We start from the raw sequence: 24,878 nt of genomic DNA on the forward strand, positions 1-24,878 counted from the left end.
GTTGGAGGGTCCAGCAGCAAATGGGAAGCTGTGGGAATGTTCTCCGGCGACGGCGAGTACATTGATTTCCTCCACTCAGTACTTTTAGAAGGGCCTGTGGAGGTGAGTTGTGGTGAGGGTCTGAGGACCTAGCTGATTCTTCTTCCTGCAGACAGTTCACCTGGGCCAGGCACGCTGGCTCACACCTGTAATCCCAGCACTCTGGAAGGCTGAGACAGGCGGATCCCCTGAGGTCGGGAGTTCCAGACCAGCCTGACCAACATGGAGAAACCCCATCTCTACTAAAAGTACAAAATTAGCCGGGAGTGGTGGCGCATGCCTGTAATCCCAGCTATTCAGGAGGCTGAGGCAGGAGAATCGCTCAAACCTGGGAGGCGGAGGTTGCAGTGAGCTGAGATTGCGCCATTGCACTCCAGCCTAGGCAATAAGAGTGAAACTCCATCTCAAAAAAAGAAAAAGAAAAAAAAAGAAAGTTCACCTGGCTCCATGAGGAGAGAAGATCTCTGTAAATGGCCGATAGTCACTCTTTCCCCTCCCACCTGCCATTCCTGACAATGATCATCTCTGCTCTGAACTGAAATTTCCTTCTGAAAGTCAGACCATCTGCCTCAGAGCCTCCATTTCTCTCAGGGACCCAAGCCAGCCGTTGCCCATTCCTGCTTTTCTCTGGGTACAAAGCCCCGGAGTGCCGCTTCCTAAGTGCCTTCCCTGTGGAAGACCTTGGCCGTGCCCCTGAGGCTGAGCTACCCTATTCTCCCACCTCCCCCCAGTCCTGGCTCAGCGATGTGGAACGGACCATGAGGGTGACCCTGCGGGACCTTCTCCGGAACTGCCGCCTGGCCCTCAAGAAGTTCCTCAACAAGAGGGACAAATGGGTGAAGGAGTGGGCTGGCCAGGTGAGTTGGGGTCAACAGAAATGAGGGAACAAGGGGCCAGGCATGGTGGCTCACACCTGTAATCCCAGCACTTTGGGAGGCCGAGGCGGGCAGATCACTTGAGGTCAGGAGTTCAAGACCAGCCTGGCCAACGTGGTGAAACCCTGTCTCTACTAAAAACACAAAAAATTATCTGGTGTGGTGATGCACACCTGTAATCCCAGTTTCTCAGGAGGCAGGAAAATAGCTTGAACCCAGGAGGCGAAGGTTGCAATGAGCCAAGACCGTGCCACTGCTCTCCAGCCTGGGTGACAAAGTAAGACTCCATCTAAAAAAATTAAAAAAATTTAAAAAAAAAGAAAGAAAGAAAAAAAGAAAGAAATGAAGAAATGAGGGAACAAGAAGATAGAGTTAAAAAGATGGAGTTAAAAGGAGGTGGCCAGTGGAAAGACAGAATCTTGAGTCTCACACAATGTGGTTTCTTACCCCCCTTTCTGGGCTGTGGCTCTGGTCATCCAAGCTGGACCCTTAGCTCCTGACCTGAGGCCCATGTCCCATCTTTCAGAGCAGATTGGGTGCAGTTGGGAGAGGCACACAGTTCTTGAAATAACTGGGACTTGGGAGCTGGGCTGTGTGGATGGCCGAGGACAGGGCTTTGGGACATGGCTTCTGCACATCCTCAGATGGTGATCACTGCCAGTCAGATCCAGTGGACGGCTGATGTCACCAAGTGCCTGCTGACAGCGAAGGAGCGGGGAGACAAGAAAATCCTCAAGGTCATGAAGAAGAAGCAGGTGGGAGGCCGAGCACAGTGGCTGATGCTTGTAATCCCAGCACTTTGGGAGGCAGAGGTGGGAGGAGCCCACTCACTTGAGCCCAGGAGTTCGAGACCAGCCTGGGCAATATGGTGAAACCCCTTCTTTACCAAAAAATACAAAAATTAGCTGGTGGCACACCCAGGAGGTTGAGGCTGCAGTGAGCTGAGATCGTACCACTGCACTCCAGCCTGGGCAACAGAGCAAGACTCTGTCTCAAAAAAAAAAAGGCTGGGCACAGTGGCTCACATGTGTAATCCCAGCACTTTGGGAGGCCGAGGCAGGCAGATCACGAGGTTAGGAGATTGAGACCATCCTGGCTAACACGGTGAAACCCCGTCTCTATTAAAAATACAAAAAATTAGCCAGGCATGGTGGCGGGTGCCTGTAGTCCCAGCTACTCGGGAGGCTGAGGCAGGAGAATGGCGTGAACCCAGGAGTTGGAGGTTGCAGTGAGCCAAGATCTCGCCACTGCACTCCAGCCTGCGCGACAGAGTGAGACTCTGTCTCAAAAAAAAAAAAAAAAGTAAAGAAAAGAAAAGAAAGAAAAGAAAAGAAAAAAGCAGGTGGGTGCTCTGCAAGTATGGGCTAGGTCTGGAGCTAGAATTGCAGGGAGGAAGCAGTCAGAATTAGAGGTGAGCTGGTGGAAAAGGGCCAGAGTGAGGGTGCTTTATGATGGAAGTCCAGTGCGGGCAGTCCGTGGTGGAGCAGAATTACCAGGAGTTACAGCAGGTGGGGTCAGCACCGGGTTGGAAGCGGTGCTGGGTGGGGGTGAGGGGTGATCGGGCTTTGGCAACATTGCTCTGTCTGCTCTCTTCCCTGCTGCCTCATGCCACAGGTGTCAATCCTGAATAAGTATTCAGAAGCTATCAGGGGGAACTTGACCAAGATCATGCGGCTTAAAATTGTGGCTCTGGTGACGATAGAAATTCATGCCCGGGATGTGTTGGAGAAGCTTTACAAGAGTGGACTTATGGATGTCAATTCCTTTGACTGGCTCAGCCAACTTCGGTTCTACTGGGAGAAGGTGCCAGATGGGCCAACTTCCCACTCTCTTACCGTAAAATGGATCCTAATGCTTTTATTGCATCCATGTTCTGTAAATGCAAGGATATCCTAAGCCAACCCTTAGTCCTGTCCCAGTACCCTAATCCAGTTCTTCCTCCCATCTCCTCCCCACAATCAGGAGTGGCAAGCAGTTGTCCCAGTCAGGGCTCATTATGAATGTCACTTGAACAGGACTCAGAAACACTCCAGGCAGCTGCTGCGTTGGGTTGGGGTGGACGTGCAATATGAAACCCATTTTCCATCTTGCTCATAAACCACTCCGCTTTTCAACTCTAAAAGGGAACCCCCAGTCCCTTCACTGCAGCCTCCCTGGCAACTCTGAGCCCCACTCTCAGTCATTGTCCCAGCTCTAACTCTCCTAAACCCACCTCTCTCTTTTTCTGCCCTGTTTTCCCCAGGATCTTGATGACTGTATGATCCGCCAGACCAACACGCAATTTCAGTATAGTTATGAGTACCTGGGTAACTCGGGCCGGCTTGTCATCACCCCCCTGACGGACAGGTCTGCCGTGTGGGATGAATGAGGTGGCTGGGGTGGGGGCAGCAGAAGCTGAGAAGCTTCCGGGAGTCTGACTCCGGTTCTGTCCTCAATTCTCAGGTGTTACATGACACTGACCACGGCATTGCACCTGCACCGAGGGGGCTCCCCAAAAGGCCCCGCAGGCACGGGCAAGACCGAGACCGTCAAAGACCTGGGCAAGGCCCTGGGCATATATGTCATTGTGGTCAACTGCTCTGAGGGCCTGGACTACAAGTCCATGGGCCGAATGTACTCAGGTCTGGCTCAGGTCAGTATCCTGCCACCCTGTGCCAGAAGCCCCTTAAATACCTTTTCGTTCCAGAAAATAAACTGAAACCCAAATCTGGTTCAGTGCTTTGTAGCTTCATGACATTGCATCATGGGTAATTCTTTTTTTATTTTTATTTTTTTGAGTGTAGTGGTGTGATCTCGGCTCCCTGCAACCTTCGCCTCCCGGGTTCAAGCAATTCTCCTGCCTCAGCCTCCTGAGTAGCTGAGATTACAGGCAAATGCCACCAAACCTGGCTAATTTTTGTATTTTTAGTGGAGATGGGGTTTCACCATGTTGGCCAGGCTGGTCTCAGACTCCTGACCTCAGGTGATCCACCTGTCTCAACCTCCCAAAGTGCTGGGATTACAGGCGTGAGCCACCGCGCCCAGCCACAACTAGGAAAGTCCCTTCCCCTTCCTGAGCTTCACGTAGCTTATTTGCAAAAATCAGAAGATTATAAAGGATTAAAGAAAATAATGCGTGTTAACTGGAGCAGAATAGACAGTGCATACAAGTTCCCTACCCTAGTCTCTTTCCAACCCACACCTTTTCTAGCATCACCCCAGACTGGCCCCATGTGATGGAAAGTTCTGGCCAGAAGCTACAACAGGGTACTCTGGTGCCCTTCTCCCTGCATTCTATTCTGGAGGCCGCCTCACCTCGTGAAACATTTTAAGGAAGGGTGTGTGAATCATGCTTTCTAGCCTTTGGGGCACCTCTCTTGCTCCCAGTGACTCTGCCTTGCACCCCGCAGACCGGAGCCTGGGGTTGCTTTGATGAGTTTAACCGCATCAACATCGAGGTGCTGTCAGTGGTGGCCCAGCAGATCCTGTCCATCCTATCTGCCCTGGCTGCCGGCCTCACCCGTTTCCATTTTGACGGCTTTGAAATAAATCTGGTGTGGTCCTGTGGGATCTTCATTACCATGAATCCTGGTAGGTGGCAGGGAGTGGATGGGGTTTCTGGGGTGGGAAGGACTGAGTATTCAGGGGAAATAACTGCATCCTCCTCTTCCCCCTTCCATGCGAACGTATATAGCTAAATGAAGTCTGGTTAAAAATAGCAAAGGGGAGAGAAGGATAAACACACAACTTTCTGGGAGAAGGGGAAACAATCTTACTGTTTTCCCCAAAGGGATTAATAACCTTTTTTTTTTTTTTTTTTTTTTTTTTTGAGACGGAGTCTCGCTCTTTCACCCAGGCTGGAGCTGGAGTGCAGTGGCACGATCTCAGCTCACTGCAAGCTCTGCCTCCCGGGTTCACACCATTCTCCTGCCTCAGCCTCCTGGGTAGCTGGGACTGCAGGTGCCTGCTACCGTGCCCGGCTAATTTTTTGTGTATTTTTTTTTAAGTAGAGATGGGGTTTCACTGTGTTAGCCAGGATGGTTTTGATCTCCTGACCTCGTGATCCGCCCACCTCGGTCTCCCAAAGTGCTGGGATTACAGGCGTGAGCCACCGCGTCCGGCCAGACCTCATCTTTTAAGATACTTAGTTATCTTCTCCCATTAGGCTAGCTCCCAGAGTTCTGGTCTCTCTGCCATCTCTTTTGCAGCAGGCCCTAGGGTCCCTCATTACTGTTCCCTAGGAACAACTCTGGGGGAAGGGCCTAGGACAGCACAGGGATAGGAAAGGGTTTAGGAACTGAACGAATAAGAGGAAAAGCTGTGATTTCTATTAGGACTGATGTGAGCTATACACAGAATCTGGAGAGATGGGAAATTGACAGCTCTGTGATTTGAGTTTGAAACAGGGCCACGCAGAAAGTAAGGAAAGGACCACAGAGAAGAGAGAAGACCAAAGCGGACTAGGAAGGGCTGGGGCTGAGATGAGAACGGATGTGATCTTGCAGTTAGGGAGAAAGTTAGGGATGGAGTTAAGATGGGAGAAAATGAGATTGATTGGAAAGTGGGTTTGGAGAAGCAAATCAAGATGAGGAAATATATGATTCTAAGTAAGTGGCATTGTTTTCCAGGCTATGCTGGCCGCACAGAGCTTCCTGAAAATCTTAAATCCATGTTCCGCCCAATTGCCATGGTGGTGCCTGACTCCACCCTCATTGCAGAAATCATTCTCTTTGGAGAGGGCTTTGGCAACTGCAAGGTACTCCAATAACCCCTTTTCTCCAGTGATTTTAATTCCGTTTCATAATTATTCCCTGGACAGAGGAGCTCCCCAAGGGCCTCACTATCAGCTTATCCTCTAAGGAACTTAGACTATTGTCCGTAGGATGTAGGGGGAGAAAACTTTAGGGGAGGGAAGTTTCTCCTCTGTGATACCACTAATTAACAATGGCGTGATTCACGCAATTTCATCAGGAGAGTCCGTAGAGTACCTCCTAGCTGCTTCATGTCCTGGGACCTGGCTTCCTGTCTCTGACTGTCCCGAGATGAAGCAGAGGGATCTGTGGGGAGATGGACTGTTTCCTTCTCTGTTTTGGTTCCCCAGATTCTGGCCAAGAAGGTGTACACACTCTACTCACTGGCTGTGCAGCAGCTCTCCAGACAGGACCACTATGACTTTGGCCTGCGTGCCCTCACCTCCCTTCTGCGCTATGCTGGCAAGAAGCGCCGCCTACAGCCGGATCTGACTGATGAAGAGGTAGAGCAAGGACACAGCCTTTGGACCTGACTTCCACTGTCACTGGCCCTATGTCACTTCCCTCAAGTCTTTCAGACCCTTTCTTTCCCCAGATGGGGATTCCCACCTTCCCACCTGGTCCCATCCCCGTGTTGCCTGCTGCTTTGCTAATGGCTAACTGGTGTATCCATTGTTCTTGGCACCTGCCCCGAAGCCCTGTGGAGGTGAAGGGCCTAGGCCCTGGCTCCTCAAGCCTGAATCTCTGTCTTTTCCCATTCAGGTTCTGCTGCTCTCAATGAGAGACATGAACATCGCCAAGCTCACTTCAGTTGATGCACCCCTGTTCAATGCCATCGTGCAAGATCTGTTTCCCAACATTGAGCTGCCTGTCATTGACTATGGCAAGGTATTTGTTCCTTAATACTCTCCCTGACCGGGTGCTGTGGCTCGTGCTTGTAATTCCAGCACTTTGGGAGGCTGAGGTGGGCAGATTGCTTGAGTCCAGCAGTTTGAGACCAGCCTGGGCAACATGGTGAAACCCCGTATCTACAAAATATACAAAAATTAGCCAGGCATGGTGATGCGCATGCTTGTACTCCCAGCTAGTCGGGAGGCTGAGGTAGGAGGATTGCTTGAGCCCAGGAGGTTGAGGCTATAATGAGCTGAGACTGTGCCTCTGCACTCCAGCCTGAGTGACAGAGCAAGACCCTGTCTCAAAAAAACAAAACAGAAACAAAAAAAAAAGTGCACTCTCCCTGACTACATATGTGAATAGGCATCTGGGAACAGAAAACTTGGCTTCCAGGCCTTGTTCTGCCATCTGCTAGCTATGACTCTGAGCAAGTCAGCTGACCTCTCTTTGGACTTCCTTATCTATAAAGCAATAGACTATTCAAACATTCTGCTCTCTGACCACGACTCCCTCTCCCGCTGACCTGCTCAAATGTACCTGCTCAAGTGCATCCACGCAACAACGCTCTGACTTCATCGAAACCTCTAGTCCGTTGCCTTTGCACTTTCTCTGTGCCCATCAGTCCTCCATGCCTCTACTTCTCACCTCAGCAGGGAGTTTTGAGGAGAGGTTGCTAGAAGCCACTTGGTATCAGAGAGCAGCGGAACGGAAGAAGGAGTTTTAGAAAGCATAAGAACTTTCTTATCTGGCAGTGTGGTAGTCTAGATACCCTGAATGATCCTTTCAATAGAAACTACTAAAATGATGGATAAAAATATAATAATCACATCCTTTTTAATGCATTGCTAAGCTGGCAAGAAAGAAAGAATTCCAGGAGTTAAGGAGGGTGGGGAGTAAAAGCAGGAACCCTGGGAGACAGGTGAGTACCAAAGCTGGCCTTCTCCCTGAAAACTGTTGTTGATGTCAAGGCAGTGGGAATAGGAGATGAAACAGCCCAAGTCTGAAGATAGAACAGAAAATGCAGTGCTGCGTAAACCCCAGTCCACAAGGGGCAACACCCCCAGTAGATGGAAAAAAGAGAAGCCTGCGATTTAGAAGGGTATATATAGGAAAGAAACTTGCTTGTTTTGATCTCTGATGATGGAAGAAAAAGACCAAATTTCCTTTGAGATTTCCTAACCACACATCAGCTCTCACATGGTTTCCAGTCATCGTTTCTCCTACTGTGTAATCAGAGAAGAAATCTCAAGCTTAGATTTTAATATTAAGTAGTTCTAGGTTGTTAGTGCCCCCAGGTGACAGGAAGAAGCAAAAGCAAATTATTTCTGGAGGAATGAAATTTCAACTCACACTTCAAAGAATTGCCACAGGTAAAAGTCCAAGAAAATGAGCAACTCATGGTCAAAAATCACAAAACACACAAGGAAACAAGAAACCGTGAATGGGAGCCAGAACAACAACAGACAGTGGAATCAGATCCATGAAAACTTACTTCAGATATTGAAACTGATAGGGGCAAGGTGTGGTACTTCACGCCTGTCATGTCAACACTTTGGAGGCTGAGACAAGAGGATCACTTTAGGCCAGGAGTTCAAGACCAGCCTGGGCAACATAGCAAGACCTTCATCTCTTAAAAAAAAAAAAAAAAAAAAATGCCAGGCATGGTGGTGTGCTCCTTAGTCGCAATTACTCCTTTCTCCAAAAGCTACTAGAAAATGTGCTCTACTTAAATACAGGAGCTGTGAAAGGGATGACAGGAAACAAAAGATTCGGTGCAAGGGGGAGGCTACAGTAATCCTTGGGGTGTTGGTGAATGGAGGTCATGGGATGACGGTGGTGCACTGGGCAAAGAGAGAAGCCAATCCAGATTGGAGCAAACCTGAAGGCTTTTGGAGGACTTTTTAAATTTTATTTATTTATTTATTTTTTTGAGATGGAGTTTCACTCTTGTTGCTCAGGCTGGAGTGCAACGGCACAATCTCGGCTCACCGCAACCTCCGCGCTCCAGGTTCAAGCGATTCTCCTGCCTCAGGAGTAGCTGGGATTACAGGCATGCGCCACCACACCTGGCTAATTTTGTATTTTTGGTAGAGACGGGGTTTTTCCATGTTGGTCAGGCTGGTCTCAAACTCCCGACCTCAGGTGATATGCCTGCCTCAGCCTCCCAAAGTGCTGGGATTACAGGCATGAGCCACTGCACCAGGCTAGGAGGACTTTTTAAAGAAGAAATTGATACCCGATGTGAAAATTGTTTGAAAGATTTAGTCAACTGGTAGAGTTTGGAATTGAGTTAGAGATAAGCACATTAAAAACTAAGCAAATATGGGAGCAAAAAAAAAAAAAAAGAAAAGAAAAAACACACCTAAGCAAACAGACCAGACATGGTGGCTCACACGTGTGATCCTAGCACTTTGGGAGGCGTAGGCGGGTGGATCACTTGAGGTCAGGAGTTTGAGACGAGCCTGGGCAACATGGTGAAACCCCATCTCTACAAAAAATACAAAAATGAGCCAGGTATAATGGCTCGTGCCTGTAGTCTCAGCTACTTGGAGGGGGCTGAGGCAGGAGGATTGTTTGAGCCCAGGAGTTGGAGGCAGCAGTGGTTGAGATCATGCCACTGCACTCCAGCCTGGGTGACAGAGTGATACCTGTGTCCAAAAAAAAAAAAAAAAAAAACCTAAGCAAACAAAAATCACAGAAATTATTAGATCCTAGGGAAAACAAAAAAGTTGCCCAAGAAAGGAAAAGTAATCATACATTGTTTTACTGATACTTCATAGTGTTTACAAGAGACCCACCTAAAGTTTAATGACAAAGGGCTGAAAGTCAAAGAACAGAAAAAGATGTTTTTTCTATTATATGATTAGCATTAGTAAATAATTAGTATTAGTAAATACTAACCAAAGAAAGCTAGGGTAGCAATATGGGACAACAGATTTTGAGCTAAAAAGCACTGCTAGAAATAGAGGGCCATTTCATAATAATAAAGGATTCAACTCATCAGAAAGGTATAACAATTCTAAATTTTGGTGCACCTAATAATACAGCCTCAAAATAAGTAGAGCTAATTTTGCACAATTACAAGGAGAAATGGACAAATCTATCATAGTGGAAAGCTTGATATCTCTTAATTGATAAATCAAACAGACTAAAAATCAGGATATAGAAGATTTGAAGAACACAATCAACAATCATTATTTAATAGATATCTATACAAACTGGTCTCAATAATTGGAGAATCAGCCAGGCATAGTGGCTCATGTCTGTAGTCCCAGGACTTTGGGAGGCCAAGGTGGGAGGATTCCCTGAGGTCACGACTTTGAGGCTGCAGTGAGCCGTGACTGTACCGCTGCACTCCAGCCTGGCTGACAGAGTGAGAACTCAATAAAATAAAATAAAATAAAATAAAATAATTGAAGCATAACCATATTTTTCAAGCACACATAGAAAATTGTTGGACCATGTAGGAAAAGGAAAATTGATGACTATGTAAAGGCCATAAATTTGCCTCAAAAATGTCAAAGGAAGATATTCATACCACATTTTCTGATCACAATGATAACTCTACAGGCAGAGTAGACTTTATGGCAAGAAGCAATAGTAAAGGTAAAGGGTGACATTTCATAATGATAAAAGGATCAATGCACAGAAAGTTATAACAGTTCTAAATCTGTATGCACTAAATAATATAGCTACAAAATCCATAAAAGAAAATGGACAGAACCGTAGGAGAAACACATAAATCCATAGCCCTGGTGGGAGATCTTGACTTCTTTCAGAAACTGATGATAATGCAAACAGACCAAAAAATCCATAAAGAGGTGCATTTGAATGCTTTTAACAGACAGCGACAAAATAGAATTTGTAAAAGCCCAAATGTTTGGAAATTTGGCAATACAATTCTTTTTTTGAGACGGAGTCTTGCTCTGTGCTCCCAGGCTGGGAGTGCAGGGGAGGCCGATCTCGCTCACTGCAAGCTCCGCCCCCCCGGGTTCACGCCACTTCTCCTGCCTCAGCCTCCCAAGTAGCTGGGACTACAGGCCCACCACCTCGGCCCGCTAATTTCTTGTATTTTTAGTAGAGACGGGTTTCACCGTATTAGCCAGGATGGTCTCGATTCCCGACTGCGGATCCTACTCGCCTCGGCCTCCCAAAGTGCTGGGATTACAGGCTTGAGCCACCGCCACCGGCCGGCAATACAATTCTAAATAACTAATGGATCAAAGAAGAAATTAGAGGATTTTTTTTTTTTTTTTTTGAGATGGAGTTTTGCTCTGTTGCCCAGGCTGGAGTGCAGTGGCAAGATATCGGCTCACCGCAACCTCTGCCTCCCAGGTTCAAGCGATTCTCGTGCCTCAGCCTCCTGAGTAGCTGGGACTAGAGGCGCCTGCCACCACGCCTGGCTAATTTTTTGTATTTTTAGTAGAGACGGGGTTTTGTCATGTTGGCCAGGCTGGTCTCGAACTCCTGACCTCAGGTGATCTGCCCGCCTCAGCCTCCCAAAGTGTTGGGATTACAGTCCTGAGCCACTGCACCTGGCTGAGAATATTTTTTAACTGAATAAATAGAAAATGTGACATTAAACTTCTTTAGGACACTAAACACATGTGCACACAGAAAACATACTAATAAAACTTCTCAGATAGTGGAAGGAAGTGAAATTGGTGAGGCCTGTTAGTACAAGTAATGATCTTGCATCTATTTGAAATTATTTGGCTACATGAGCTGTGTGTTTTAAAATGGCACACTATTCTGGGGCCGATCTGCTAGGTCATGGTTCTTCAAGCATTACTTTTTTTTTTTTTTCCCCGAGATGGAGTCTTGCTCTGTCGCCCAGGCTGGAGTGCAGTGGCACAGTCTCGGCTCACTGCAAGCTCCACCTCCCGGGTTCACGCCATTCTCCTGCCTCAGCCTCCCAAGTAGCTGGGACTACAGGCACCCACCACCATGCCTGGCTAATTTTTTGTATTTTTTAGTAGAGACGGGGTTTCAACGTGTTAGCCAGGATGGTCTTGATCTCCTGACCTCGTGATCCGCCCGCCTCGACCTCCCAAAGTGCTGGGATTACAGGTGTGAGCCACCACGCCCAGCCCAAGCATTACTTTTTAACGTAGGTAATAATGTCTTTAACATTAATTGGGCTCTTCCACCAAACTGTGAGCTCTGCAATAGGACGAAATCTATTTTGTCCCAAGCTGTATCCCTGGCAACCGGCAAGCACAGTGCTTGGCATACATTGTAGAGGCTTAATAAATATTTGCTGAATCATAAAAAGGGTGTAGAGCTACATGTAAGACATTGTGCCAATGAGGAAACTGAGGCGTGGAGAAGTAACTTACCCAGGATCACATAGCTGAGAGCTGGGGAACCAGCCTGGCCGACTCCAGAGCCCAGTCTTTCAACTCTGCAATGGGCCAGCTTCCCAGTGAGTGAACAGAGCCAGAGTGCAGAGGGCCCTGGGGCCATTTTTAACAGTTTTGAACAGATTCTCTCTGGCATTGGGGAGATTTTGAAAGCCCTTTAAAGGCCTCATCCTTTTTCTTCTGCTTGTTGTGTTTTCCCTTCCCTCAGCTGCGGGAGACCGTTGAGCAGGAGATTCGAGACATGGGCCTGCAAAGCACGCCGTTCACCCTCACCAAGGTTTTCCAGTTGTATGAAACCAAGAACTCCCGCCACTCCACCATGATTGTGGGCTGCACGGGCAGTGGCAAGACGGCCTCATGGCGCATCCTGCAGGCCTCCCTGTCCTCTCTGTGCCGCGCTGGAGACCCTAACTTCAACATTGTTAGAGTACGGGGCTGGGACAGTGGAGTCAGTGGCAGAGACTTGAGTAGTAAAAAGACAGTGGAGGGTGGGGGCCAGGGAGAATCTTGCAAGGCCAGGAGGGCTGTACTGGGTCCACGGAGGCCTGGAGCGATGAGAGAAGGGGCAAATGCACGTACCTAAGAGGGGTCTGGAAATAAAGGGGGGTTTTTGTCTATCAGCAGCTAAAACCCCTTCTGGTGTCATTTTCAGGAGTTCCCTTTGAACCCCAAGGCATTGTCTCTAGGGGAACTGTACGGGGAATATGACCTCAGCAGCAATGAATGGACAGATGGCATCTTGTCCAGTGTCATGCGGACAGCATGTGCAGGTATCCAAAGGATCGTGGGGTGTGGAGAGCAGACGCCTGAGTCTCCTAAGGAGGCAGGGAGTCTGGGGATAGGAAGTTCCAAGTTGGTGGAGAAATGCCTGGAGAATGCTGAAGTACAAGGATGTGTAGGCTTGCATCTTAGAGGAGTGTGAGCAGAGGGCGCAAGGTGAGTGGCTCCCTGGTTTCCTCATCACCCACCATCCACTCAGATGAGAAACCCGATGAGAAGTGGATCCTGTTCGACGGCCCCGTGGACACGCTGTGGATTGAGAGCATGAACTCCGTCATGGATGATAACAAGGTGTTGACCCTCATCAACGGCGAGCGCATCGCGATGCCCGAGCAGGTCAGGGATGTGGCTGACTCCCGAGGGCTTGCAGAGGCAGGCACCGGAGGGCATGGGCCGGGGTTGGGGAGGACAGCCAGGAATCTCAGAGCAGGGCAGGTTCTGCGGGAGAGAGCTGAAGGGAGGATGCCTGGATTCAGGGAAACCTGCAGCTGAAGAAAAAATGCTTTGCCTACTATGGCTGTTGAGAACAATGATAAGAAAAACACTCTGTGTCGTAAGCACTGTGTAGGCTCGGGCGGCCCTCCTCAGCTCGTTCCCATGGACGCATGAGGCAGGACCCTCATTTGTGCACCCAGGGGTATGAATTCATGGACTGGCAAGCACACCCTTTTCCACCCACTCCAACAATGCGAGCAAGAGAGTGAGTTTTCATAAGGACAACCTTGAATAAGCTCTAGTTTCTTTTAAAGCAAACTGGACTGGGCCTGGTGGCTCATGCCTGTAATCCAAGCACTTTGGGAGGGAGGTCAAGGTGGGCAGATCACTTGAGGTCAGGAGTTTAAGACCGGCCTGGCCAACAGGGTGAAACCCCGTCTCTACTAAAAAATATAAAAGTTAGCTGGGTGTGGTGTTGTGCACCTTTAGTCCCAGGTACTCTGGAGACTGAGGTGGGAGGATTGCTTGAACCTGAGAGGCAGAGGTTGCAGTGAGCCAAGACCATGCCACTGCACTCCAGCTTGGGTGACAGAGCAAGACTCTGTCTCAAAAAAAAAAAAAAACAAAAACAACAAATCGTTTGTGAACTTGTAGCATCCGAGTTCTGGGTGTTTTATTATTCCTGAAGGTGGGGGATGCAGAGAGAGATGAAGTTCTGACAAGCGTATATTCTTAGGTGTCTCTTCTGTTCGAAGTGGAGAACCTGGCAGTGGCCTCTCCAGCCACCGTATCCCGCTGCGGGATGGTCTACACTGACTATGCTGACCTGGGCTGGAAGCCCTATGTTCAGTCGTGGCTGGAGAAGAGGCCAAAGGTATGAAGGGAACTAAGGAGAGGGAAAGTAACCAGGGTGGCTCCAGGACACAAGGGTGAATGAAGACTCCCTTCTTATTCAACTCCAGGCTGAGGTGGAGCCCCTTCAACGCATGTTCGAAAAGTTCATCAACAAGATGCTGGCCTTTAAGAAGGACAACTGCAAGGAGCTGGTGCCCCTGCCCGAGTACAGTGGTATCATCTCCCTCTGCAAGCTGTACTCGGCCCTGGCCACGCCAGAGAATGGGGTACGGGGAGGACACAGACCACGGGCAGGGGTAGGGAGGGCTCACAGTCTCACCAGGACAACTTCTGGGAAACGGTGTGTCTGAGACAGGTTGAACTCCAGGCTTGAGTGGAGCAGAGACTCCAAGGGGAGGCCTCAATGACCATGGAGGCAGTGAGGGGTGTGTGTGTGCATGTGTGTGTGCACATCTGTGTGTGTGCACATGTGTGTCGAGCTGAAAGGTCCGACTAGGGGTTCTGAGTTGAATATGTACACAATGGGGTCTCGCTATAATTTCCCACCCATGCTTTGGGAGCTGAAAATAGCTCATTCTGCTCCTGACTTCTCCAGCCCTTCAAAATATAAATATAAGTTTTGGCGTAGATGAGGCCCTGGGACACCATTTCTCCTTGAAGACGCTTTCAGACTATTCTGATGAGAGGACTTTGTAAACATTTCAGATTAATTGATATTTAAGGAAAATTGTGCTCAGTTTAGAAGGACCAAAATTTGATATCTTCTGTTGAGCTTTAATCACTGCCTATAAATGGTTTGTAATGTTTTTAAAGATGTTGCCAGGTAATTAAACTATTAATACGTCATCAACAACAATTAAGATCTATAGGAACATATGTCATTCCTCGTACAGTTAATGTAAATTAAAAATATGTAGATGGGGCCGGGTACGGTGGTTCATGTCTGTAATCTCAGCACTTTGGGAGGCCGAGGTGGGTGGATCATGGAAGGTCAGGAATTCGAGACCAGCCTGGCCCACATGGTGAAACCCTATCTCTACTAAAAATACAAACTTAACCGGGTGTGGTGGCACACACCTGTAGTCCCAGCTACTTGGGAGGCTGAGGCAGGACAATCGCTTGAACCCAGGAGGCGGAGGCTGCAGTGAGCCAAGATTGCACCACTGCACTCCAGCCTGGGCGAGGCAGAGCAAGACTCCATCTCAAAAAAACAAAAACAAAACCAAAAAACTGTAGATGGACTTGCCAGGTACCGTGTGGGCAGAGGGCAGTTACGAGTATCAATGGCACACAGGTGCCAAGAAGGACGGGCTGGGTAGGGGAGGCTTCCTGAGTGAGCAGAGGGCAAGAGTGGCCTCTGCAGAAGTGCAGACACACAGGGGTCAGGCCTGACGGGGCGGGCCTAGCTAGTGGTCTGTAGCCGGATATGGTGGGTGGTGTTTGTGTGCAGATGCTCTTCAGTGTGGCAGAGACCCTGAGGAGAGGGCTGGACCATGAGGATGGTGAGATGTGTTGTATGCTGAGAGGAGCCGGAAGCACAGACTAAGGATTCTGGACTGAAAATGGCAGACAACTGATTCTTTTTTTTTTTTTTTTGAGACGGAGTCTCGCTCTGTCACCCAGGCTAGAGTGCAGTGGCGCGATCTCGGCTCACTGCAAGCTCTGCCTCCCGGGTTCACGCCATTCTCCTGCCTTGGCCTCCCGAGTAGCTGGGACTACAGGCACCTGCCACCACGCTCGGCTAATTTTTTGTATGTTTAGTAGAGGCGGGGTTTCACCGTGTTAGCCAGGATGGTCTCGATCTCCTGACCTTGTGATCCGCCCGCCTCGGCCTCCCAAAGTGCTGGGATTACAGGCGTGAGTCACCGCGCCTGGCCAGGATTACTCTCTAAGTCCAAGATCAGTATCCTGGATTGGAGGGCACCAAGTGTAGCACGTTATCTGTGGTCCCAGGTGTCTTACGTCACAACCCATCCTCAAGCGCCCTCTGCCCACGGGCCTGTGTCTGCTTTGCATAGTAGGCCAGGGATGGTTTGAAGGATGCCAGGTTTGAAGGATGCCAGGTTGGTCATGGTCTCCGAGAGGCCCGACAGAGTTGGGATGGCCCCATGTGCTCCATGCGCCCAATCAGAAGAAAGACACCTGTCACGTGCCCCCTGGGCAGGGGGTTGAGAGCACGGGCTCTAAATATGCTCCTTCCATTATTAAGTTGGTACGTTTTATATTTTATCTTTTTGGAGATAGGGTCTCACTCTGCTGCCCAAGCCGAGTGCTGTGGTGTGATCTCGGCTCACTGCAGCCTCAACTTACTGGGCTCAAACAATTCTCCTGTCTCCCGAGTAGCTGGGACCGCAGGTGTGCACCATCACACCCAGCTAATTTTTGATTATTTCTAGAGACGGGGTCTCACTGTGTTGCCCAGGCTGGTCTCAAACTCCTGGACTCAAGTAATCCTCCTGCCTCGGCCTCCCAAAGTGCTAGGACTACAGGCACGAGCCACCGCACCAGGCCACATTTTATATTTTAATTTTTAATTACACAGATAATTGTTGAATCAAGTTCCCTTTCTGAAAATAATAATTTTTCTTTTTTTTTTGTTTTTTGTTGAGACGGAGTCTCGCTCTGTCGCCCAGGCTGGAATGCAGTGGCCAAATCTCATCTCACTGCAAGCTCCGCCTCCCGGGTTTACGCCATTCTCCTGCCTCAGCCTCCCGAGTAGCTGGGATTACAGGCGCCCGCCACCTCGCCCGGCTAGTTTTTTGTATTTTTTAGTAGAGACGGGGTTTCACCGGGTTAGCCAGGATGGTCTCGATCTGCTGACCTCGTGATCCGCCCGTCTCGGCCTCCCAAAGTGCTGGGATTACAGGCTTGAGCCACCGCGCCCGGCCCAATAATTTTTCATATAAAACTAAAGTCCTTTTTGTTCCTCTCTCTCCTCCCAGTCCTGATCTGCTCCTTACTGCACACAAGTAACTACCGTAGTATGTTTGTGTATGTCATTCCAGACCTCTTTTTTAATTTTTTTTTTTTTTTTTAAAGACAGGGTCTTGCTCTGTTACCAAGGCTGGAATGGCATGATCAGGGCTCACTGCAGCCTCAACATCCTGGGCTCAAGTGATCCTCCCACCTCAGTCTCCTGAGTAGCTGAGGTTACAGATGCACACCATCATGCCTGGCTGTTTTTTTTTTTTTTTTTTTTTTTTTGGTTGAGACAAGTTTCACTATGTTGTTCAGGCTGGTCTCGAACTCCTGGCCTCAAGCAATAATCCCACCTCAGCTTCCCAAGGTGCTGGGATTATAGGCATGAGCCACCACCATATCTGGCCTAGGCCTTTTTAAAGGTACGCCTTTACATATAACCCCATGGATATCCATAGAAAATGTTTTTTTTTTCTTTTTTTTTGGAGACGGAGTTTCACTCTTGCTGCCCGGGCTAGAGTGCAGTGGTGCCATTTTGGCTCACTGTAACCTCCACCTCCTGGGTTCAAGCGATTCTCCCACCTCAGCCTCCTGAGTAGCTGGGATTAACAGGGGCCACCACGCCCAGCTAATTTTTGTATCTTTAGTAGAGACGGGGTTTCACCATGTTGGCCAGGCTGGTCTCGAACTCCTGACCTCAGGTGATCCACCCAGCTCTGCTTCCCTAAGTGCTGGGATTACAAGCATGAGCCACTGTACCTGACCGAAAATGTGGTATTTTTTTTAAAACTATATCATGCTATATACTGCAACATGTCCGTTAAATTAACAATATGTTTTCGAGTTCTGTATTACTACATGTAGATTCATTTCATTGCTTTAACTGCTATATACTATTCCATGGTAGAACACTACATGTTATTTTTCCACTGCTCTACTGGTGAACGTTTAGGTCATCTCCAGTGTTTTGCAATCACAAACAAGTCACCATGAATGTTCCTGAATCTGTCTCCTGAGCACCCATGGGTGCTTTTCCAGGGCAGGCCTGTTGTGGCCGGATGATGGCTGCGTCTTTATGAGTTAGCAGTGAGGAAGCTCAGGGCAACTGCTGAGCTGTAAGAAATTTCAGGTTTGTCTCAGTCTTTCAGCAGGTTGTAGATAAACACGCACATTTGGAAAACTGTGCGATTTTCCAAATAGAGCCAGGAAGGGAGGAAGACCCAGCCTTTCCAGCCTCCGGTGTCATGAGTCTGCCAGATGGACCCCTGGCCTCTTACAGGTTATTTAGTCTTCTCATCCTCCATCCAGGTGAACTCAGCTGACGGCGAGAACTGTGTCACCATGGTAGAGATGACATTTGTGTTCAGCATGATCTGGTCTGTGTGTGCCTCTGTGGATGAAGAGGGCCGCAAGAAGATTGACAGCTACCTCCGAGAGATCGAGGGCTCCTTTCCCAATAAGGTTGGGCACACACCCAGCTGTCCTATTCGCCCTGTTTTTCCAGAACCCATTGGCATCCCCGATCTCGGGCTCTGCTTTGCTCTCTCTCTCTCTCTCTCTTTCTTCCACCCGGTGGTCTGGGGCCCGTTCTCTGGGCTGGAGAAGGCTCAAGGAAGGCTTTGGTAACCTGACCTACATGCCCTCCTTAGGACACGGTATATGAGTATTTTGTGGACCCCAAAATGCGGAGTTGGACGTCATTTGAGGACAAGCTCCCTAAGAGTTGGCGCTACCCTCCAAAGTGAGAGCTGGGCCTGAGTGTGAGGAGGGCATGGGGCAGCGGTAGCTGGGGGATGTGGCAAGAGAGATGGGGCCTAGAAGCAAAAATGAGCGACAGGAAGGAGAAGGTGGGTCCCAGGGAAGGGCTGCCTCCTGAGGAGAGGAAGCGGGACCTAGAAGACTTGGGACGGGGTCTTTGAGGGGAGTGCATGATCCCCAGGCCCCACAGGAGGGCAGGGTGGTGATGAGACAGTGGTGACGTGGAGGGAAAGGAAGTGGGAGTTGGAAAGGAGTGGGCGGGTGGCCCTTGAGAGCCGGTCCCTGCTCTTCCCTAGCGCCCCCTTCTATAAGATCATGGTGCCCACCGTCGACACTGTGCGCTACAACTACCTGGTGAGCACCTTGGTGGCCAACCAGAATCCCGTTCTGCTGGTGGGTCCCGTGGGGACTGGGAAGACCTCCATCGCCCAGAGCGTTCTGCAGTCCCTGCCCTCCAGCCAGTGGTCGGTGCTCATTGTCAACATGTCCGCACAGGTGTGTCGGGGACCCAGGAGCCAGGCTGCCGGCTCCCCTGGGATCCAAGTGCCTGCTTGACCCTCCTCTCTAAGCCCATATTTCTCTCAGGAGACCCACACATTCATTCGGTACCTTTTCACCAGACCACATCCAATAATGTGCAGAGCATCATTGAGAGCAGGGTTGAGAAGCGAACCAAGGGTGTCTACGTGCCATTCGGGGGCAAAAGCATGATCACCTTTATGGATGACCTAAATATGCCCGCTAAGGACATGTTTGGGTCCCAGCCACCTCTGGAGCTGATCCGCCTCTGGATTGACTATGGCTTTTGGTATGACCGTTCGAAGCAGACCATCAAGTACATTCGAGTAAGCCTCCCGAGAGTCTGTTCTTCAGGCCTCTGCTCCCTTCTGGGATAGGCTCAGTCCCCACCCCACTGGGGCCCCAGGCTATGGTCCTGTCATCCTGGATTCCTTCCCACACAGGAGCGTCCTGTCTCCATGACAGCAGTTCTTGGCTCCTCACTCATGAGCCAGGCGTCCTCCCTCAGTCCTGCCTCCTTTGTGGGATTCTGAGCATACTGTTTCCTTCCTTCCTTCTTTCCTTCTTTCCTTCTTTCCTTCTTTTTCTTTTCTTCTTTTTTTAGACAGTGTCTTGCTCTGTTGCCAAGGCTGGAGTGACAGGTTAATTTTATGATTTTTAGTGGACACAAGGTCTCCATGTGTTGCCCAGGCTGGTCTTAAACTCGTGGGCTCAAGAGATCCTCCTACCTTGGCCTCCCAAAGTGTTGGCATTACAGGCCTGAGCCACTGCACCTGGCTGCTTCTCTTTAATCAGCGGCCATTGCGGCCTGGCTTCTGGGGTTGTGTGTGTGTATATCTGGCACTCTGGGCCAAAAACTCGGCTAGTGATATATTCACGTGTGTTTGAGAGAGAACACACACACCACGTGTATAGATATGTACAATTTTAAAAGAAGAAAAAGAGAAAGTCTAGAAGACACAAATGTTTTTTTACTTACCTGTATTTTCTCATTTGGGTACATGGATTATAAGGATGAAATACAGACCAATGCATTCCTGGTTCTAAAACAAGTTTCCCATGTCCCTTTCTTCTCTTCCCCTCCCCCTGCTCTGCCGCTCCATGTTCCTCTCTACCCACTGTGTCCCGCTTCCTCTTCCCCTTCGTCCCTCCTCGCACTGTTTTCCTCCCACTCCTTTTCACCCGGCCTGTGTCGCTGCCTCTCTTGCCCGCTCCCCTCCTGCCTCTCTGCCCGCCTTGTCGCCGCTGTCTAGGAAATGTTCCTGATGGCTGCCATGGGCCCCCCTGGGGGTGGACGGACCGTCATCTCCCCAAGGCTACAGAGTCGCTTCAACATTATCAACATGACCTTCCCCACAGTGAGGACCTCATGGGGGCTGCAGGACGAGGGGAGGGTAGGAGGTGAAATGTCTCTGTCCCAGAGAAGCAGGGGCCAGATCCCAGGGGGCCGAGGCACCCCAAGCAGAGCTCCACACAGGAAGCTGGGACGATCCATAGGGCCTGTGCTGGCTCCTGAGCTAGGAGAGCTACGGGATGGAAGCGCACCTTCCTGACTGTGGACAAGGAAGCCTTGTAGTCCTGGTGGGCAGAGAACACGGTGAAGCCCAAGTAGACTAAGGAAGGTAGATCCTACAAAGCCCGCAGCAGTGTCAGGATTAGAGCCAGGCCAGTGAGTCACTCATCTCAGTGCAGAATTTAAGGGGGCACCCAAAGACTCTGCAATCAAGAGAAATAACATGTTCACACTTCCTTTTTTTTTTTTTTTTTTTTTTTTTTTTTTTTTTGAGACAGGGTCTCACTCTGTCGCACCCCAGGCTGGAGTGCAGTGGCATGATCTCAGCTCACTGCGGCCTCCACTTCCCAGGTTCAAGTGATTCTCCTGCCTCAGCCTCCAGAGTAGCTGGGACTGCAGGCGCCCGCCACCACGCCCGGCTAATTCTTATATTTTCAGTAGAGACAGTTTCATCATGTTGCCCAGTCTGGTCTCAAACTCCTAGACTCGAGAGATCCGCCCACCTTAGCCTCCCACCACACTTGGCCTCACATTTTTTTTTCCCTGTCTGGAACATTTTATTGATCCTATGGAGTGGGAAGGAGAACTGGAGAAGTATGTGGGGCCAAGGGATCCCAGGGGAACAGGGAAGGTATGGAGGCTTGGCCACTAGTACTGGTGAATCTGTAGTAATGCAATATTTTTTTAAAATTAAAATTAATGCCAATAATTTATGATGAGCAAAATACCACCATTTTGAATAAATACAAAATCAGTAGAGTGCAGTGCTGAGCCATATTGGAGCCTAAGGGGAAAGGAGAAATCAGTAATCCACATCTGGTCTCTATTTTAAATGTTAGTGTTTGTTCATCGTGAATATTTTGCATTCATTTTTGTTTTTAAATACTGTGTTGGCCAGGCACGGTGGCTCCCAGCTGTAATCCCAGTACTTTGGGAGGCTGAGGCAGGTGGATCACTTGAGCCCAGGAGTTTGATATCAGCCTGAGCAACATGGGGAACCCTGTCTCTACAAAAAAATACAAAAATTAGCTAGGTGTGGTGGTGCACACCTGTAGTCCCAGCTACTTGAGAGGCTGAGGTGGGAGGATTGCTTGAGCCCAGGATGTTGAGGCTGCAGTGAACCATGATCTCACCATTGGACACCAGCTTTGAAAACAGTCTGAGACTCTGTCTCAAAAAAAAAAAAAAAAAGTATATATATAGTGTTAAGGCTGGGCACAGTGGCTCACGCCTGTAATCTCAGCACTTTGGGAGGCCAAAGCAGGTGGATCACCTGAGGTCGGGAGTTCGAGATCAGCCTGACCACCATGGAGAAACCCTGTCTCTACTAAAAATACAAAAAATTAGCCAGGCGTGGTGGCAGGTACCTGTAATCCCAGCTACTTGGGAAGCTCAGGCAGAGAATTGCTTGAACCCACGAGGCAGAAGTTGCAGTATATATATGAATAAATAAATAAAAATGTATAAATATATAGTATGTATAATACATGCAACACTATATATACAGTGTTAAAATAGTATTTATCATTTGTCTTATTTCTGAGTTTAGGATTTTTTTTTGACGCCCCCTTAAATTCTGCCATGAGCCAAGCTCTTTATTGGCTTCCTTCCTGGCTAGAAGGCCAGGAGCCCTGGAGAGTGAGCCAGGGCCTATTTCTAGGAGTCCCAGATCATCCGCATATTTGGCACCATGATCAATCAGAAGCTTCAGGACTTTGAGGAAGAGGTGAAGCCCATTGGGAACGTGGTGACAGAGGCCACCCTGGACATGTACAACACTGTGGTACAGCGCTTCCTGCCCACGCCCACCAAGATCCATTACCTCTTCAACCTTCGAGACATCTCCAAGGTGACTCTCGGCCTGACCTTGCCCCTTCTGCTTGGCCCAGCCTCCGCGGAGGCATTCTCTTCTCAGACTAAGCCTTAACGCTCAATAGCATGCGCACCAAAAGTCACCCCCATCCTGAAGTGCCGCGTTCCCTGGCTTTACCTTTAAAACTTCTGGGCCAAGTGCGGTGGCTCACACCTGTAATTCCAGCACTTTGGGAGGCCAATGCAGGCAGATCACCTGAGGTTAGGAGTTCAAGACCAGAGCCTGGCCAACATGGCGAAATCCTGTCTCTATTAAAAATATATATATAAAAAAAAAATTAGCTGGGCGTGGTGGCGTGTGCCTGTAGTCCCAGTTACATGGGAGGCTGAGGCAGGAGAATTGCTTGAGCCTGGGAGGCAGAGGTTGCAGTGAGCTGAGATTGCACCACTGCAGTTCAGCCTTGGAGACAGAGTGAGACTGTCCCAAAAAACCAAAACCAAAACCAAAACAAAAAACTTCCGGAGGGAATCTTTTTGCTCCCTGGTCCCAACAGTCCATCCTCTTCCCAGGTGTTCCAGGGCATGCTTAGAGCCAACAAGGACTTCCATGATACCAAGTCCAGCATCACACGGCTCTGGATCCATGAATGTTTCAGGTGACATGCATGTGCCCTGACCAGACGCAGGCTTCCTCAGCCTTGCTCCCACCCCCACTTTGCTCCCAGCCTGACACTGCCTTCCCCAGGCCATTCTCCTCTTTATTCCCAGATCTCACGCCAGTTCCCTGCCCACAGAGTCTTCTCTGACCGGCTGGTGGATGCGGCAGACACAGAAGCCTTCATGGGCATCATAAACGACAAGCTCGGCTCCTTCTTTGACCTCACGTTTCATCATCTGTGTCCCAGCAAGCGTCCTCCTATCTTTGGTGAGCTGGGAGCTGTGATGACCTTGGGCTTGACACTCTTAGGACATCGGGGCTAGAAGGAGTCAGGACATGGAGTCTGAAATGTGGAGCCCTGCGGCGGGGAGGCAGACCAGGCGTTTGTGCCTCTGATCCCCTCTTCCCATGGCCCAGGGGATTTCCTGAAGGAGCCCAAGGTGTATGAAGACCTCACAGATCTGACAGTGCTGAAGACAGTCATGGAGACAGCTCTGAATGAGTATAACCTGTCACCCTCTGTGGTGCCCATGCAGCTGGTGCTCTTCCGAGAGGCTATTGAGCACAGTGAGCGCCTGCCAGTCCCACCCCCTTCCCCATCATCTCAGTGATGGGGTATGTCTAAGGAAATAGGGGTCCCTTCCCAGGTCTCCCAAATCAAGTTCCAGAAGCTGCCTTTCTCCCTGGCCGCAGATGCCCTGGGTGTGGCAGCGTGTGTTTAACAGAGAAGGTGGAGGTTAAAAGTTGAATTGCCTCCTGGGCCTTGGGCACCAACTTCTTCTCATACCTCTTGGTTCCTCTGCTTCAGTTTCAGGGACCCCAATCCCTAGCCTAGGGCCTGGAGGTCCCCTGAGTTTACTCAGCCAACTCATTACCCTCACACCTACCCCACCCCCAGTCACACGGATCGTGCGGGTCATTGGACAGCCTCGGGGCAACATGCTCCTCGTGGGCATCGGGGGCAGTGGACGCCAGAGTCTGGCCCGCCTGGCTTCATCCATCTGCGACTACACCACCTTCCAGATCGAGGTCACCAAACATTATCGGAAGCAGGAGTTCCGAGATGGTATGGCTGGGTTTCTGAAACGGTAGGAATGAAAGATCAGATGCGCATATTCCTGCAGTGATAAGAGAGGAGAGATGGCAGCCAGATGGGCAGATGTGCCCGGCCTGTGTTGAGTGTAGGATGGTGTTGCGTGTATGCTGAAGCGCGGGGAGGGTTCCTAAATCTCAGAAAAGGAATCAAGCCCAGGACGGGGAATTTGCAGTGAGTTCGTCCTCCTTCCCTCCCCCGGCCAGATATCAAGCGTCTGTATCGTCAGGCTGGGGTGGAGCTCAAGACCACGTCCTTCCTTTTTGTGGACACCCAAATAGCTGATGAGTCCTTCCTAGAAGACATCAACAACATCCTCAGCTCAGGCGAGGTGCCCAATCTCTACAAGCCTGATGAATTTGAAGAGGTAGGATTCCTTCCACACCCTCGACCAGGCGCTTCTTCTGCCGGCGTAGCTGACCCCAGAAGGACCACAGCTCCCAGAATGTGCCCCTGGAGCACCCCCACTGCCCACCTCAGCTCTGTAAGGTGGAAGGTCCCCTCCAGGGACCCTGGGCAGAGCTGCTTTAAAACCCATGCTTCAGAGCCAGGCACAGTGGCTGGAGCCTGTAGTCCCAGCTACTCGGGGGTGGGAGGTGCTGAGGTGGGAGGATGGTTTGAGGCCAGGAGTTCAA

The 24,878-nt window shown here is 49.7% G+C and overlaps 1 protein-coding gene across 5 annotated transcripts in view; it reads left to right on the top strand.

Annotated features, from left to right (window-relative positions):
• DNAH2 (dynein axonemal heavy chain 2) overlaps positions 1-24,878 on the top strand; it is a 121,786-nt gene that overhangs the window by 59,545 nt on the left and 37,363 nt on the right. For all 5 annotated transcript variants that reach the window (XR_004179334.1, XM_031657344.1, XM_031657346.1 and 2 more), the window contains exons 32-57: positions 1-102; positions 771-896; positions 1,559-1,669; positions 2,529-2,717; positions 3,157-3,260; positions 3,357-3,546; positions 4,304-4,484; positions 5,522-5,649; positions 5,995-6,147; positions 6,407-6,532; positions 12,110-12,328; positions 12,554-12,671; positions 12,881-13,017; positions 13,853-13,990; positions 14,079-14,237; positions 18,199-18,351; positions 18,540-18,631; positions 18,945-19,143; positions 19,269-19,493; positions 20,421-20,525; positions 22,341-22,529; positions 23,063-23,148; positions 23,287-23,417; positions 23,568-23,717; positions 24,049-24,216; positions 24,450-24,610. Coding sequence is in view for 4 of the 5 variants with exons in the window: in XM_031657344.1 (XP_031513204.1) it covers positions 1-102; positions 771-896; positions 1,559-1,669; positions 2,529-2,717; positions 3,157-3,260; positions 3,357-3,546; positions 4,304-4,484; positions 5,522-5,649; positions 5,995-6,147; positions 6,407-6,532; positions 12,110-12,328; positions 12,554-12,671; positions 12,881-13,017; positions 13,853-13,990; positions 14,079-14,237; positions 18,199-18,351; positions 18,540-18,631; positions 18,945-19,143; positions 19,269-19,493; positions 20,421-20,525; positions 22,341-22,529; positions 23,063-23,148; positions 23,287-23,417; positions 23,568-23,717; positions 24,049-24,216; positions 24,450-24,610 (3,840 nt within the window). In the remaining variant the exon portion in view is untranslated. The remainder of the gene's footprint in view (positions 103-770; positions 897-1,558; positions 1,670-2,528; positions 2,718-3,156; positions 3,261-3,356; positions 3,547-4,303; positions 4,485-5,521; positions 5,650-5,994; positions 6,148-6,406; positions 6,533-12,109; positions 12,329-12,553; positions 12,672-12,880; positions 13,018-13,852; positions 13,991-14,078; positions 14,238-18,198; positions 18,352-18,539; positions 18,632-18,944; positions 19,144-19,268; positions 19,494-20,420; positions 20,526-22,340; positions 22,530-23,062; positions 23,149-23,286; positions 23,418-23,567; positions 23,718-24,048; positions 24,217-24,449; positions 24,611-24,878) is intronic.

The sequence above is a fragment of the Papio anubis genome, chromosome 17 (genome assembly GCF_008728515.1).
Source record: "Papio anubis isolate 15944 chromosome 17, Panubis1.0, whole genome shotgun sequence".
Lineage (NCBI taxonomy): Eukaryota > Metazoa > Chordata > Mammalia > Primates > Cercopithecidae > Papio > Papio anubis.